Source organism: Drosophila virilis, chromosome 3 (genome assembly GCF_030788295.1).
Source record: "Drosophila virilis strain 15010-1051.87 chromosome 3, Dvir_AGI_RSII-ME, whole genome shotgun sequence".
NCBI classification, from domain to species: domain Eukaryota; kingdom Metazoa; phylum Arthropoda; class Insecta; order Diptera; family Drosophilidae; genus Drosophila; species Drosophila virilis.
Window position 1 is genome coordinate 13962745 of NC_091545.1, and position 14328 is coordinate 13977072.

The 14328-nt window shown below is 42.3% G+C and overlaps 4 protein-coding genes across 21 annotated transcripts in view; all 4 read left to right on the forward strand.

The window, feature by feature from the left end:
* Positions 1–1920: 1920 nt before the first annotated feature.
* sls (sallimus) overlaps positions 1921–14328 on the forward strand; it is a 143834-nt gene continuing 131426 nt past the window's right edge. For 8 of the 18 annotated variants that reach the window (XM_070208462.1, XM_070208464.1, XM_070208476.1 and 5 more), the window contains exon 1: positions 13512–13589. The gene's annotated coding sequence lies outside the window, so the exon portion shown is untranslated. Of the gene's footprint in view, positions 1956–13510; positions 13590–14328 lie in introns of those variants that run through there. The other 10 variants (XM_070208479.1, XM_070208480.1, XM_070208482.1 and 7 more) reach the window with 6 other exon arrangements.
* On the forward strand, positions 4118–6168 carry LOC26530978 (serine hydrolase-like protein). The gene is made up of 2 exons (XM_015176189.3): positions 4118–4751; positions 4823–6168. Exons 1-2 carry the CDS (start codon positions 4737–4739, stop codon positions 5492–5494), a joined length of 687 nt encoding a protein of 228 aa, XP_015031675.1. The 5' UTR covers positions 4118–4736; the 3' UTR covers positions 5495–6168.
* On the forward strand, positions 6273–8167 carry LOC6624196 (serine hydrolase-like protein). The gene is made up of 2 exons (XM_002047399.4): positions 6273–6618; positions 6718–8167. Exons 1-2 carry the CDS (start codon positions 6595–6597, stop codon positions 7714–7716), a joined length of 1023 nt encoding a protein of 340 aa, XP_002047435.1. The 5' UTR covers positions 6273–6594; the 3' UTR covers positions 7717–8167.
* On the forward strand, positions 8299–12808 carry LOC6623529 (serine hydrolase-like protein). Its single transcript, XM_070208203.1, has 2 exons — positions 8299–8537; positions 8604–12808. The coding sequence occupies exons 1-2, from the start codon at positions 8514–8516 to the stop codon at positions 9609–9611; spliced, it is 1032 nt and encodes a 343-aa protein (XP_070064304.1). The 5' UTR covers positions 8299–8513; the 3' UTR covers positions 9612–12808.

Consider the following 14328-nt stretch of genomic DNA (forward strand, 5'->3'; position numbering starts at 1 on the left):
ATTTCTGGGAAGTTGGAGACAACAATGCGTATGATTTATTTGGATTGGTTAGATAAAAAGTTTAATTGGATTTCATGCAAATTGCAGCTCGGGCATTGCATTTATGCATTTGTTTTTAATTAAAATCTGGCGCAATATATGAGTTTTGGGGCTATGCATTAAAAGTTGTGTGTCAATTCAAAGAAGAAGAATACCTAATTGTTGTTTGTGCTGGCAATTCCACAGTCTCTCAATGCATAAATTAATCGCCGTTGGCCACTTTACAAATTCACAAGTTCTTGAGGCCAGCAGTCAAACTGGCAATTTCTAATTACTAAACCAGTTTGAACTATTGTGACACTTTGGAGTTCAGTTATGGGCCAAAATGCCAAAAGTTCCGACAGACAACACAACTTAACACACACACACACACACACCCACACAAACACATATCCAGAAACTATTGGCTCAACTCGCCTCAGACCGAAATCAAAAATAAACTTTGAATTAAAAACTTTTGTGCCACAATTTCAAATTACAAAGGATTCCTACAGTTGCATTTTCGACCAGTTTCAAACACAAGGGGCTTACATTTTTCAGCCAACCAAAGAATGCCAACAACCGCTTGCAGTTGTAACCTTTTCGGTATTCCCTACTTGCCGTGTAAATCGTGCTCTCTGTGGAAATTTCCGAAAGGGAGGCCAAATGCTCTGGGGACTTTAGTTTGGAAGCGTTGTAACTACAGTTAACCAAAAACGTAAATTTATGACCAGACTACAGCTAAGCATCGATACAAACGTGTTGCCAATAGGAAATTGTAGTTCACAGCTCGGCGCCTGTGGCAACTGGCGGCCAGGTATGCGATTTGGTGCAATTGTCTTGGCATTATACACACCCATAGTTCAAGTGCGTTTCTGTGGGCACTCGTAAATTACGACGGGCATGTGGCGAAAGTGGCCAAAACAGAGCACCAAAGCTTGAAATGTTTGTCCACAGACAACAAGCAGATTACACTGCGAGTTTTGTGCACATAAATCGAGTAATTTGAATTATGAAACGCTGTATATCCAGAATTTGGGCACGCTGCAAACAGATTTATGCTTGACAAATGCCCAAATATATATGACCAATCCCTATGACAATGCATAAATAAGCCACATTAATTATTAACTGGTCGGCGAGCAGCGATGCGCAATTAATAAACGAATAAACAAAACAAGCGAACCAAACCGGCAGAAAACAAAGGAAAACCAAAACAAACAAAAAATATAACTCAGCTCAACTGGAATCATAAATTTTGTGCTTAATTAATTTATCGGCGTTGGGATTTCCTTATTCGCCACAAAATGCGGCACGTGGCATTAAGTGTATACAATAGCTGCCGTTTACATTAAGTATACGCACAGTGCATGGCGTGCTGACAAGCAAAAAAGCCAATTGCCTCACTTGGGTGCTAGCATGAAAATCAAAAACGAGTGTGGCCTATTATTTGGCTGGAATATAAAAATTATATGTGGCTAAATTTCGGCCAATCAAAAACGCATTGCCTTCTTTTGTGCGTCGGCAATAAAATTATTTCATTTCATTAACTGTTACATACGCGAGGGCGGTGGCCAACTTTCGTACAACTGCTTCTGCATTGGAGGAGGAGCCGGCGTTGGTGACTTTTAAAAAGGTATTTTATCAATTTCATCTCAATAACCTTCTTGTACTATGTATATTTCTGTAGCTCTCTATCTCTCTGCCTCCCTCTCTGGCTCTCTCTCTCTCTTTTCTCTTTCTTGCTGTCTCTCACCCTCTCTCTCTCTCTCTCTCCCTCTCTCTCTCTCTCTCTCTCCCTCTCTGTCTCTCTCCATCCAGCGTATTTCATTTCATTTTCTTTTGTTTTTTTACTTCATTAAATTAACAATTTTCTCTTACTTTTAGCGGTACTCCAATAAATAAGTCGCTCCCCGTCCTGCTATGTGAATTTTGGGGTAAGTGAATAGCTTTTTATGCATATTTATATGTTAATAAGATTAAATATTATATAATCTGTCTACTCTTTATACATAATCAATATGATACACACCTTTTCACTGCCATTAGAGGGTATTAATGCGTTATGTGCTTGTCCAAATTGCGGTTTTTGTGCGCATGCAAATTAAAAATGCAGTCAAAAATTTCTCGTCTTGTGCGAACAATTCAAAATTACGCGCACGACATACACAGGCGCTGCACATGAACCAAATAGACCAGTAAAAAAAAGGCAAACCATAAAATGGCACCACAAAACGAAACTTTTTAGCTTAAGTAATTTTCGTGTGAAAATAATTCATTAAAATTAGATTAAAACGCTGAGAGGAAACCGAACAAACCTCAAAGAAAAAAGGGCTCTAACGTGCTGCACATTTTGCCAAATGATTTCTTAATGCAATTTCTCTAACGCTTCTTTTGGGTCGGTTCATGAGTTCCGGATGCTTTTGTTGCTCTTAAAGCTCACACACACACACACACACATATTCGAGCCGGAAAATTCGGGCTGCAAAAAGCAATAGCACATAAAGAATAATGGCAGGAGTATAGCAAAAAGTTGCCCCATTTCGTGTGGTTGTTGCTTTTGTTCGGCTGATATGCGTATCATGACCGGCGGGCGACTTCCGGCGTTGTCTTTTGTTGAAACATCTACCAAGTTGAGCTCGGCTCAGGTTCAGCCCAGGGTTGTGCACATACTTGGCTGACAGGTTGAACGCGTCAGGCCATGAATTGAGCTCCGTCAAGCTGCGTCAAGTGGAGTGAACTATTCTGTAGAAGCTCGTGTATTGTTTATCAGCCGTTGAGCAGAATGAAAAATATACGCCAAGAATGTAGCTCAAGGAAATGACGAATGTTGGTAAAAAAATGGGCTAACCCTTTATTTTTTTGCTATTGTTGCCCCTGCGCAGCGCTTGATAAATATTTATCAAACATTTGTCATGGGGCAGGGGGTGGCAGCACTTAAGGTGTCAAAAAGGGCACACAGGACAATATGGCATAACCGCAAGCACAAAGTAGGGCACGGTCAATAATGAAACGAGTGAAGAGGGAAAATACAGAAAGGCGAGCACGGCGAGAAAAAAGGAAAATTAATTTGCATATGTTAAGTGGCAGAAGCAATTAAAGGCGCAGGCACGACAAGGCGAAGTAGTCGCTGCCAGGACGCGGTTGATTGAGATGTGAAAAGGCGCAAACGTGGCAAACGGCACAAAGAAAACGTCGCCCGTCGCCCGTCGCCCGGCAAAATGCCAACACACAGAAGTGGGCGGGTGGCGGACACGATGGAAAATGGAAAATGTGAAATCATAATTGGCTTCCAAATGCTTGAACTCAATTATGTGCGCAAATTTTGGGCTGGATGCTGTCGTTGACAGGCAAATTATGGATTCAAGGCCGGCGTATATCATACAATAAAGTATGTACTAACACACACACAGATATGTATATATATATATATGTATACATACATATATGTAGCAGCCAAGTGGGCCAGTTGGGCTGCCGGGGAATTCGCACTTTCACTTTGGGCTTAGATGCCCTAGACAATTTGCATAGCAATTCCAATGACAACGCACACGCACAGCCGGGGGACCCGCTACATGCCTGGGTGCCTTCATGGGTACACTTGGAGGCAACTGTCTTGCACTTGAGCGGAGATCAGAGCAGACATGATAAATTACTCAGCACACATATTAAATATAAATCATGCCAGCAATGCACAGGAAATTTACTCCGATTTGCAGCAGTGTCAAGACTTCCCTTTAACTCGCAGGCCCGAACGGAACTGCTGCTCCTCGAGGTGTTACTCAACACGAAGCCACTTGTCACAAGGCGTAAAAAGCATATACAACGCAATTGAGAATTAAACATAGATAATGAAAGCAAAATAAGTTCACTGTAAAAACAAAGAGAACGAGGGACTGTAAAAAGAGAGAACAATATAAATAGTCACAATAATAAAATGCTGGAACAAAAAACAGCTATAGTGCTCAAGTCGGCGGTGCTAGACTAAAAGATACCCTAAACGTAACCAATAACAAAAAGAAAATAAAATAAATTAAACATGTATATAACTTGTTCACTGCAGGGCCTAGATATATTCGCTATTAAGACTTGACTTAAGCGAATAACCAGAAAACTAGCTCAGCTCAGTGAAAGTCGATCTCTAATTATTTCAGAGCTAGTAACCTTTTTTTTGGAAGTTAAATAAATAAAAATAAACTTGATGCATTACCCTATACAAATATATTTAATATCAGTATGTGTTATCGATAACAGTGCAGAATTAATTGAAAAAGCGAACAGCAATAATATATTTGCTCAGTTTAGTAAAAATCGCATTCTTTCAATGATCTTTGAAGAAATGAATAATTACATCTTAAGCGAAGCCCAGGCACAATTATGTGGAAACAGTTTTAATATCGATATACCTTATCGATAACAGTGCACGAAACGTTAAACTCCATTTTTAGAATTATTCTCAGAGTTTGCAACTTCGGTCCTCCCTCTCTTTAGGGTAATATTGGCGCACATAGTTTATGCGCAAGCATATGTCTACACACTCATATTTGAGCAAAGCTGAAATCTTTTCACGAGTCTCTAGTTCGGGCGCGTAGATAACAAGTCCAGTCGAAAGTTTTGGTCCGTAGACGGCTCAACGGATCGGTTGAATGCGCTGAAAACTACGTGAGTCGTTCAGTTGCCGCATTCAAACCGAAATCGGCAGCGAGGCAGCGACCACGATGAGCGACGTTGGGGTAAGTGATGCGGAAAATTCGATTCGAGAGTCACGTGCTAATCGGAGCGCATTCCCAAAACCTCTCGGCAGTTTATTGACTTTGACATCGGCGTGCCGTGGGGCAAACTTGCCTGCCGCTGGTACGGTAATCGTCAGGTGCGTCCGCTGCTCGCCATTCACGGCTGGATGGACAATATGGGGAGCTTTGCACGTCTTATACCATTGCTGCCCAGCCATCTGGGCGTGCTTTGCGTTGAACTGTCTGGCCATGGACGCTCCTCGCACTATCCGGCTGGCATGCAGTACTCCGTCATTGAATGGACGAGCATTATTCGTCGTGTTGTGTTGCATTTCAAGTGGCGACGCGTTTCGCTGATGGGTCACTCCTTTGGTGCAGTCGCCTGTAATGTGTACGCCTCCTTCTATGGCCGAGATCATGTTGATATGCTGATTGCGATTGATCTGCTCACCATACCCTACAAGAGCAGCAGCTTCTACATCAAGTACTTGGCCAACAGCGTGGAGCGCATGCTGCAGCCGACTCCAGCACCCAAGCTGTATACCGCAGAGCAGCTGAAAGGGGTGCGCTGGGGACCAGCTCCCACGGTCAGCAAGGAGCATGCACAGCCACTGGTGGAACGTTGTACAAGGCCGTCACCAGATCAACCGGATAAATTTTATATATCTCGGGACTTTATATATCGGGGACTTCTTTCCAGCTGGCGTTGGGCTCGTGAAGGAATTGAATCGGCGAATACATAACATTCCATACATGGTCATAAAGGCGAGCGAATCCAACTTCATTAACGAAGGTTTCATACCAGCTTTGCAGATCCTACGCAAACAGAATCCTGCATTTGAGTATCATTTGGCCCAGGGCTCTCATCATGTGCTTATCAGCGACCCGCAACAGCTGGCTGCATGGATTGTGCCATTCATAAACAGGCATCGACCAGCCACCAGATGGGAGCATCCAGGGCAACTAAATATTAGCAAACTATGAAGTGTTAAAAGCGAACAGATGCGCAGTGTAAATCTTGAGGCATGTGCATGACGTAGGGCCTACGTGTTGCTAAAAATATATTTTATTTTTCGTAATTAGAATATGCTGAAAGAGATAAGAAGAATAAGTATAACGCAAGAACATGCTATGATTAGGCTTTCAAAAAATCTTTGCTAAATGCTTGATAACAACTTTTTGGTCTGAATTTGTAAGCTTTTGTAAGCTACACAGACATGTGCTAGGTATGGGCTTTAAAACGTCTAACAATCACCTTTAATAGATCTTCATATACTTTATCTACTGAGTATTTTTTGTCCTCTGCTAAACTGCCCTTTTTCACTAAGCCTCTGATATTATTTGCTTATATTTTAAAGCTTTTTCCCATGATCGATTTAATTCAATATCTTGAAAACTAGATACATAAAGTTCTTTATAATACCATTTATAATAATACATAATTAATAACAATAACAGTTCTTAATGCTCAATAGTTAAATTGTTTTAAATAACCCAACTTAAAGCTTTTTCCCACGATAACAAGCCAATCTTGCCTTGCGATCGCCCATGTGTGCACTGCCAAAAGATCGCAGAGCTAATCGAAAAGCTTTCGTCTTCTTTATCAAGCATAAAAAGCTTGTTTGCCTCAGTAGCCGGTGGGCACTTGGGCCTCAACGGCGGAGTAAAACGTCTCAATTGCCTTTTTACGCTGTGAAATTATTTAGAAAAATTTAATACAAAATTAATTGCTAATCGTTCGACGATTACACAATCTATAACAAGATAATACAGAAGAACCTTTGGCAGTCCGAAAAAAGCTGCCAAACATTTATAAACAGACGAACAAAGTTCAGAGAGCCAGATGGGAACTATATCGCTGAGCGACGTGGGTGAACATAATTAAATTATTTGCCGGCTTTAAGAGCAAATGCCATTGCTTATACACTTTTTAACATGACACTATTTCTACTTTGACATCTGACAGTACGAGGATGTGCGCATCTGGGCGCCCTGGGGTCACATTGCGGGTCGCTGGTATGGCAATCGATCGGAACGTCCCATTCTGGCCATTCACGGCTGGCTGGACAATCTGGGCACCTTTGATAGACTGATACCCTTGCTGCCCGACTACCTGGGCGTGTTGTGCATTGATCTGCCTGGGCATGGGTGCTCCGCACGGCTACCAGCGGGCATGCACTACAGCACGGCCGAGTTCATCCTCATCATAACACGTGTCATGAAGGAGTACAAGTGGCCAAAGGTCTCGTTGATGGGACACTCGCTGGGCGGCGTCCTGTGCTACATTTACACTGCACTCGCACCACACACTGTCGACCTGGTCATCTCATTGGATATAATTCTAAGCCCTTTAGAGGCGCCTGAAGCTTTAGATTACTTGGCTTACTTTTTGGACAAGCGCCTGGTGGAGGCTGAGCGCATTGAAGAGGCTGCAATGCGAGAGCCACCTTCCTACACGCTGGCCCAGCTGCGCAGTGCCCTCAGCGAGGGCAGCAACAAATCGGTGCCGCCAGAACTTGCACAGCATTTGCTGCCCCGGAGCGTGGCCAGGTCCCAGATGTATCCGGAGAAGTATTACGTTTCAAGGGATGGCCGCACCAAGTGTCACAATGTATTGCTGATCAATGCCGGCCTCGCAGCTGAAATGGCACGGCGCATCAAGAAAAATCCCTATCTCGTCATAAAGGGAACAGAGTCCTCCTACATAAGCTCCAACGACGACGAGCTTATCAATATATTAAGAAACCAAAACGCCCACTTTGAATACCACGAAGTGCCCGGCACTCATCATGTGCATCTAGTGAGCCCTGCACTGTGTGCCCGGCATATAGTTCCCTTTTTGAGGCACCATCGACCGCCCATAGTCTCCAGTTGGACGCCAGATGGCGAGGTGCACAGGCTGCGCTCAAGGGAGCATCGTCTGGCACAGGAGAACTTCTATGCAAGGCGTCTGAGTACGCTATAAGGGGAAAAGTGAGAAGCATATGCAATAAACCTGAAAAATGTGATAAAGTTAACTAGAACGCTACTGATTGTAACGTAGAGCGTAATATGAAGTCATCTAAGCAGTAAGCAATTTGAAAGTGAAGCTGCTTTTCGATTGAGTTTAATGCCTGATAAGCAATTAATGCCCTGCACAACTGGCACCTGCCTTATCTATTGAAAGTAACAGTAAACTAAAAGCTTTTGTTCTATTTTTATTTACTTTATAAAGCTTTTGCTCCAACACAAAAATGCCAATCGCCGAACTGTGTCAATCGCTGAGCGGAGCCTTGAGCTTACATCAAGCTATAAAAAATAAATTTATTTAAATTATAAGACTGCTTTGTAAAACAAATTTGATAATGGAAATGTTGGTGCAAGTGGAACAGATATCATATTGTGAAGGTCATATCTGTCTCTGATAAATATTTTTACGAGAACGAATGCGAGGGAACTTCTTTTCTTATTTACTTGACAAAAGCTCAATTAATCAAAGCAATTCGAACTCCTGACAATCTGATCAATTCAATTTTCATTCACAAACAGCTAAAAAAGTTTTATGATAAAATTTCGTGGACTACTTTAAGATACACTTTGGTTCATTTGGCGGTCAGCACTTTTAGCTGAAAGCAGCAATTTTATTGACTTTTATAAATACAGTCACTAAGTAATTAAAATCCAGTGCTTATCTTTAGGAATAATATAGATAATACTGAGGAACGTATGACGGTTCGGTAATAAACTGTCAGTTTTTATTGAGTTAGTATCTATTGAACCATCATGGGAACTTTGTCCTTAAGCGACGTGAGTAAAAATATAAATCATATATAGCCCAATGGGGTAATATATGTTTATTTTGGCATCTGACAGTACGAGGATGTGCGCATCTGGGCGCCCTGGGGTCACATTGCGGGTCGATGGTATGGCAATCGATCGGAACGCCCCATTCTGGCCATTCACGGCTGGCTGGACAATCTGGGTACCTTTGATAGACTGCTCCCCTTGCTGCCCGACTACCTGGGCGTGCTGTGCATCGATCTGGTTGGACATGGTTGCTCCGCACGTCTGCCTCGGGGCATGCACTACAGCGCTGACGATTGGGTCCTTGCCATAGCTAGGGTTATGAAGGAATACAAGTGGCCAAAGGTGTCGCTGATGGGTCATTCCCTTGGCGGTGTGCTCAGCTTCATTTACACCTCGCTGCTACCGCATAAGGTAGATCTGGTCATCTCATTGGACATTCTTCTGCCCCCACTTGACTCTGCCGAAGGCTTGTCGATTATGGCCTATTTTATGGACAAGCATCTGGTGGAGGAGGAGCGCGCTGATGAGGTTTCAATGCACGAGCCACCATCCTATACGCTGAATCAGCTGCGCAGCGTCCTTAGCAAGGGCACTAACAACTCGGTGCCACCAGAGTTCGCTCAGCATTTGCTTCATCGCAGCGTTGAGAAGTCAGAGCTATATCCAAACAAGTTTTACTTTACCAGAGATGGCCGAACTAAGTTTTACACTCTCTATCCGTTGAATCCGGGATTGGCAGCTGAAATGGCGCGGCGCATTAAGGATATACCTTACCTCATCATTAAGGGTACCGATTCTCCGTTTTTAAATTCTGAGTCCGCAGAGGCCATCTCAATTTTAAAGAGTCAAAACCCGCATTTTGAATACCACGAAGTGCGCGGAGCACATCACGTGCATCTAACCAGTCCCGAGCTGTGTGCCCAGTACATAGTTCCCTTTCTGAGGCACTATCGACCGCCTTCAGTGGCAAGCTGGTCGTTGGCTAGTGAAGATGCGTCCCTGAGCACACAGGAGCATCGCCTGGCGCAGGAGAGCTTCTTTGTCAGGAATCAGAAGAGACAGAACAAGTTGTAACAGGACACCAGGGAAAAGCTCAATTGAAAACAGCGCAAAGTGAGGATAATTCGGTTGGAAAATGAAGTGAAAAAAAAGAAGAAAAACATTTTATTACATAAAATACCTGTTAAAGCAATGGCTTGGTGTGTCAATGTTGTTTTTGGGTTGAAACGAAATCTAAAATATGCTTGCCTTTGACCACTTGCCGGCACGTGTGCGTGCTGCGTGTCCTTGCTGCAACAATTCGAGCCAAGTGTAAGCTGCTTAAGACAGTTGAGCGCTTTAGAACAATTAGCCGTAGCACATAGAATGGCATCGCTTTGACTTGGCCATGCTGGTAAAGTTAAGCAACACTCAGGGAATGTTTGACAGCCGGCTTATAACTTAAGCACACAGATATGAAATATCAAATTGTCAGAATGGCAATTTGGCTGGCTGGCAGCATATATATTGCACAATTAACCGCATAAGCTTACATACACATCGATAAATATGTACAAGCATAGGCACTTAAGTGAAACGAAAAGTAATCAATTGTTGGCAGAAGAGAATTTGAAAATCATTTCATTGTTGGCGTGACAACAAAGGGCGTTGCCTACTTTCGGGCGGCGGTGCCAGAAATTAATTTCTGGCAGCCGCACAAATTTCCGTTGCCTACTTTTAGGCGCCGCATAGTAACGAGCGGAAACAACAGAGGCGCATACTTAATTTAATTTAATCAGTTTCCCGCTGCTTCAATGCCCTTCACAAAACGCACGAAAAAGTGTATATTCAGGATAAAAGCAAAAAAAATCGACTATTAATTATCAGTTGAAAAGGCGCTTAAAATATATATACTTAAATTTATTTGTAAATACACAACCATATGCAACATATAACATGAACAGGCATATCTAGTTACCGGTTAAAGGGTATTTACAAATCGTGCAGCCACAAAGTTTTATATCTGCTGTCCTTGGAACATCCGGTGTACGTGTGTGGCGAACGTCTGTTGTGAAACAGCTGCTGGCCGCATTGCCTCAATTGTTTGAATTTCAAATATATATTTGCTTTTCCGACGCATAATTTTCTTGTCATACATTTTGATTGCCAATATTAATATTTATGCTTAAAGTTTTCAGCAGTGCCACGTAATTGCGCGGAAAATTCAATCAATTAACGCAACAGCAAAATTTCTTGCATATTTTTGTACCTTGATTAAACAACAACATTTAAACACTATCGATTTTACAATTTACCATACACGCAAACACGTGCACACACACAAACACACGCACACACACACACCTAGCTGCTACAACGCCGCAGGACGCCATCGTGTGGGTGAGACTGAAGCCATAAACTCCTGCCATATGCCATATGGCATATGCTTAGATTTTTAAATTAGAGCCCTAGGCAAGCAAACTTGATAGCTTTTATGATGGAAAACGTTTTCGTCTCAATTTCGCCCAAATTCATGTGGCATTCTTTTGGGCGCGTGTGTGCCAAATTAAGTTTACGAAGGGGAAAATGAAATTTGAGGCATACTTGGCCAACCGAATAATGAGAGGTAACGAATTAAATGCGCAAGTTCCATAAAATGAAAATTTTCAGAAAAGATTTCTCTTTAAGGCCAGCTTTATGCTCAAATCAAGTTTAAGTATTCAAACTGGAGTTAGGTTAACTTTGCAAATGAAATCATCCAGAAAACTATGGTGATTCTTTGGATTCGAGTCAGGCTCAACTGCCAATGGCAAAGGGCAGAGCCACAGAATTGCCTACGAAGAGAGGTTTCCCGAGAACTTATATGTATGTGTATGTGTATGAAATTCAGACTTTTCAACCTGGGAGAATAGTGCATACTAAAGATTATTGGAACACATACACACGCTTACCCACGCACCAATGCCTGGCAGTGAAATGAAAAACCCTTAGGCCAAATGAATTATGCATGTTGAGGCCATCACATTGAGAACATCAGCTTCAGCTGGCCGTTTAATAAACTGAAACTAAAACCAAAGCTGCTTAAAATTCTAGATGTGGAGCGCTCGCCGCTGCAATAAATCTGAAACTGCACTCAATTGCCGCAACGCATGCAATGCGAAGCGTCGCAGTCGACGTAGACGTTGACGTTGCTTGAAACGTGCGCGCAATTTTCGCAATTTTCTAATAGTCGCTAACGCATCGAGCAAAGTGGAGGGAGCAGTCGGTTTGCTGGGCTTATGTATTCAGCAGTGTATGGGGTCTGTTATTAAAAAAAAAGGAAAAAAAAAAGAAGGAAAACAAGCCGAAAACATTTCACGTACGTTCTCTGTGTTGCATGGTGGGTTTTTGTTTTTTACTTGGCCGGAAGTGCTTTCGACGCCATTTTGCGGTCAGCTTTTATGGCCGCACTCGGCACTGCAATTGAGAATGCAGCCAGCTACAAACCATACACGAGATCCTTGAATGCCCTTTATCAGCTACGTGCCCATTCAACCCATCACGCGCTTTAACATCCATCTACCCATCCCCTCCCCCATCAACCAAAAAAAAAAAAAACGAAATGAATAAAAGAGGCGAAAAAACGCGCCTATGCTAGAAGATTGCCAATAAATTGTTGCTAAGCAGCGGGCCAGGGTAACGAGCAGCGGGCGTGGGCTTAGGCCACAGCTTTGACTGCGTCATGGTCTCGTCCTTGCTGCTGACACAGCAGCCATTTGCATTTTCTCACCATCCATCGACCCACATTCCGGCTGGCCATTAAGTCTGCTACAATTTACTTGTGATTGACATGTTTATAAGGGTCGCACAGCAGGACCTTAGCCAGCGCTCGTTTTCCGCTGTTGTCCCCTTTTCTCATTTGAAGACGGGACAACATTGCTTTTGGCCTTCAGAACAAGTGAAGCCTACAACTGGTTTTCACTGCCTTCGCACGTCCAATAAATCTTTGATATTTGCACTGTCCGAGCATACCAAATATCCTTTTGCATTTCAAGTGCTTTATAGAGTCGGCAGACAGATACGAATTCCTCGAATCCCATACGCACATACAATTAAAAGTTCCCACGTTTGCGGCAGCATGAATAAAACAACAAGATAACGCAGAGTTAAACAGCTAAAAAACGACTGTTGAATACGCTAACTATACAATAGGGAAAATATAATTTATTAAATTTTCATTGCGGGAGAATGGCTTCCTTGGCTTTGCTTCGCGGATGGCTTTCGCATCTTTAAGGTCAGTTTTAAGTTTAAACTATGTTTCGTTTTAGATTTTCGAAGGTTTTACAAAGCAAATACATTTTTGTAATAGCAATTGCCCCTTGTACTGAAAATATTGCAAGACGTAAATATTTTCATATGCAAAATGCGGACTAAATTTGAGCCCTACCCAAAATTGTCAACTATCAAATATGATTAGATTAATGCTATTGAAAACCATGGCTATTTAATCTTTATTTTTATTATATTTTATTATATTATAATTATGTTATGTTGCTAGTTGACCAAAATGCGCACTATCAGAATACTTTATTTAAATTAAATATAAACCTTTGGTGTAAACCACGCTCTAACTTCACGATCTTGTTCCTCCAGTCTGGCTTAAAAGTTAATGTACCCCGCAATACACAATCCGATAACAACTGCAGCAGACAAAACGCATGTTTTGTTTTAATTTAGCAGACAGAAAAGAAACCACAACTGCAACTCACATGTGAACAGGTTTTGTGCGCACTTTCCGAGCATGAATAAAAAACAACAACAACAAAAAAAGGGCAAAACGTGGCTGATTATATTTGAGCCAACAGTCAGCAGCAAACAACGAACACCAATTGATATGCATGCAGCTGGAGAAAAAACAGCTGAGCCGACACGCAACGTTGGGGCAGCAGCTCGCAACTCAAACCAAGTTGCAAAGTGCGCAGCGCAGGCGCCAAGCAACCTACAAGATACAAAACGAACTTCAGTTGAGCGCGCGAACTGTTGGCCGACGCACGGCGACGAGTGGCCGCCGAGAGATCACGGGCACGGATACGGGTACGGATACGGGTGCGGGTACGGGTCGGCAACGCCGAACAAGTGCAATTTTGAAAGTCAATAACTCGAAATGTGCCACAAAGAAAGAACTTAAACGAGATTTAATGTCAAATTTCAATTTAAGTGCCGCAACAAAAGTCCAAAAAATAATTAATTACAGCTAAATTGTAAAGAAGTCAAGAGCTCAGAAAACATTTGTCAGCTGTTAAAACACATTCTTTTTTGGTCGTAACGCTAACGGATTTCGGGTTTTGGGCTCTGGGCTTTGGGTTTCGCAGCTGCCAGCTGAACTTTTCAATTAATTTAACAGCAGAGACGTCGCTTGGTTTGGCTTGGTCTGCATAGATCTTATCGCCATATCATAAAGAGAAGAGTTCTTAAGAAAGTTTACCACAAAACGTTTTCTCGTTTGTTTTTCATTTAATTTTGTTTAATTTTTGTTGCTGTTCTTTGTCTACTTTAGTAGCATTTTTAAAGTGCCGCAAGGCCTAAAGCCGCCTGCTGAGGTGTGCCCCAAACAAAAGCGGGCCATTTAATGCCCCGCGGCTGTCTACCGCGCTCTCTAAATTACTTATTTATTTTTGTATACGAATTTTTGCCGCGTTGCTACTTTTTGCCACTGCAAATTATTCAATTTGAATCTGACATTTGAAACTCGAAATTCATGTTGGAAGTTTATGTCGAAGTTGTTGTTGCTGCAATTTGAGTTGTTGTTGTTGCCGTTAATTGTAATTCGATG

Coding starts and splice junctions, on each gene's coding strand:
- LOC6624196 (XM_002047399.4), top strand. CDS start 6,595: ATGGGAACTATATCGCTGAGCGAC. Junction 6,619..6,717: donor GAACTATATCGCTGAGCGAC/GTGGGTGAACAT, acceptor GACATCTGACAG/TACGAGGATGTGCGCATCTG.
- LOC6623529 (XM_070208203.1), top strand. CDS start 8,514: ATGGGAACTTTGTCCTTAAGCGAC. Junction 8,538..8,603: donor GAACTTTGTCCTTAAGCGAC/GTGAGTAAAAAT, acceptor GGCATCTGACAG/TACGAGGATGTGCGCATCTG.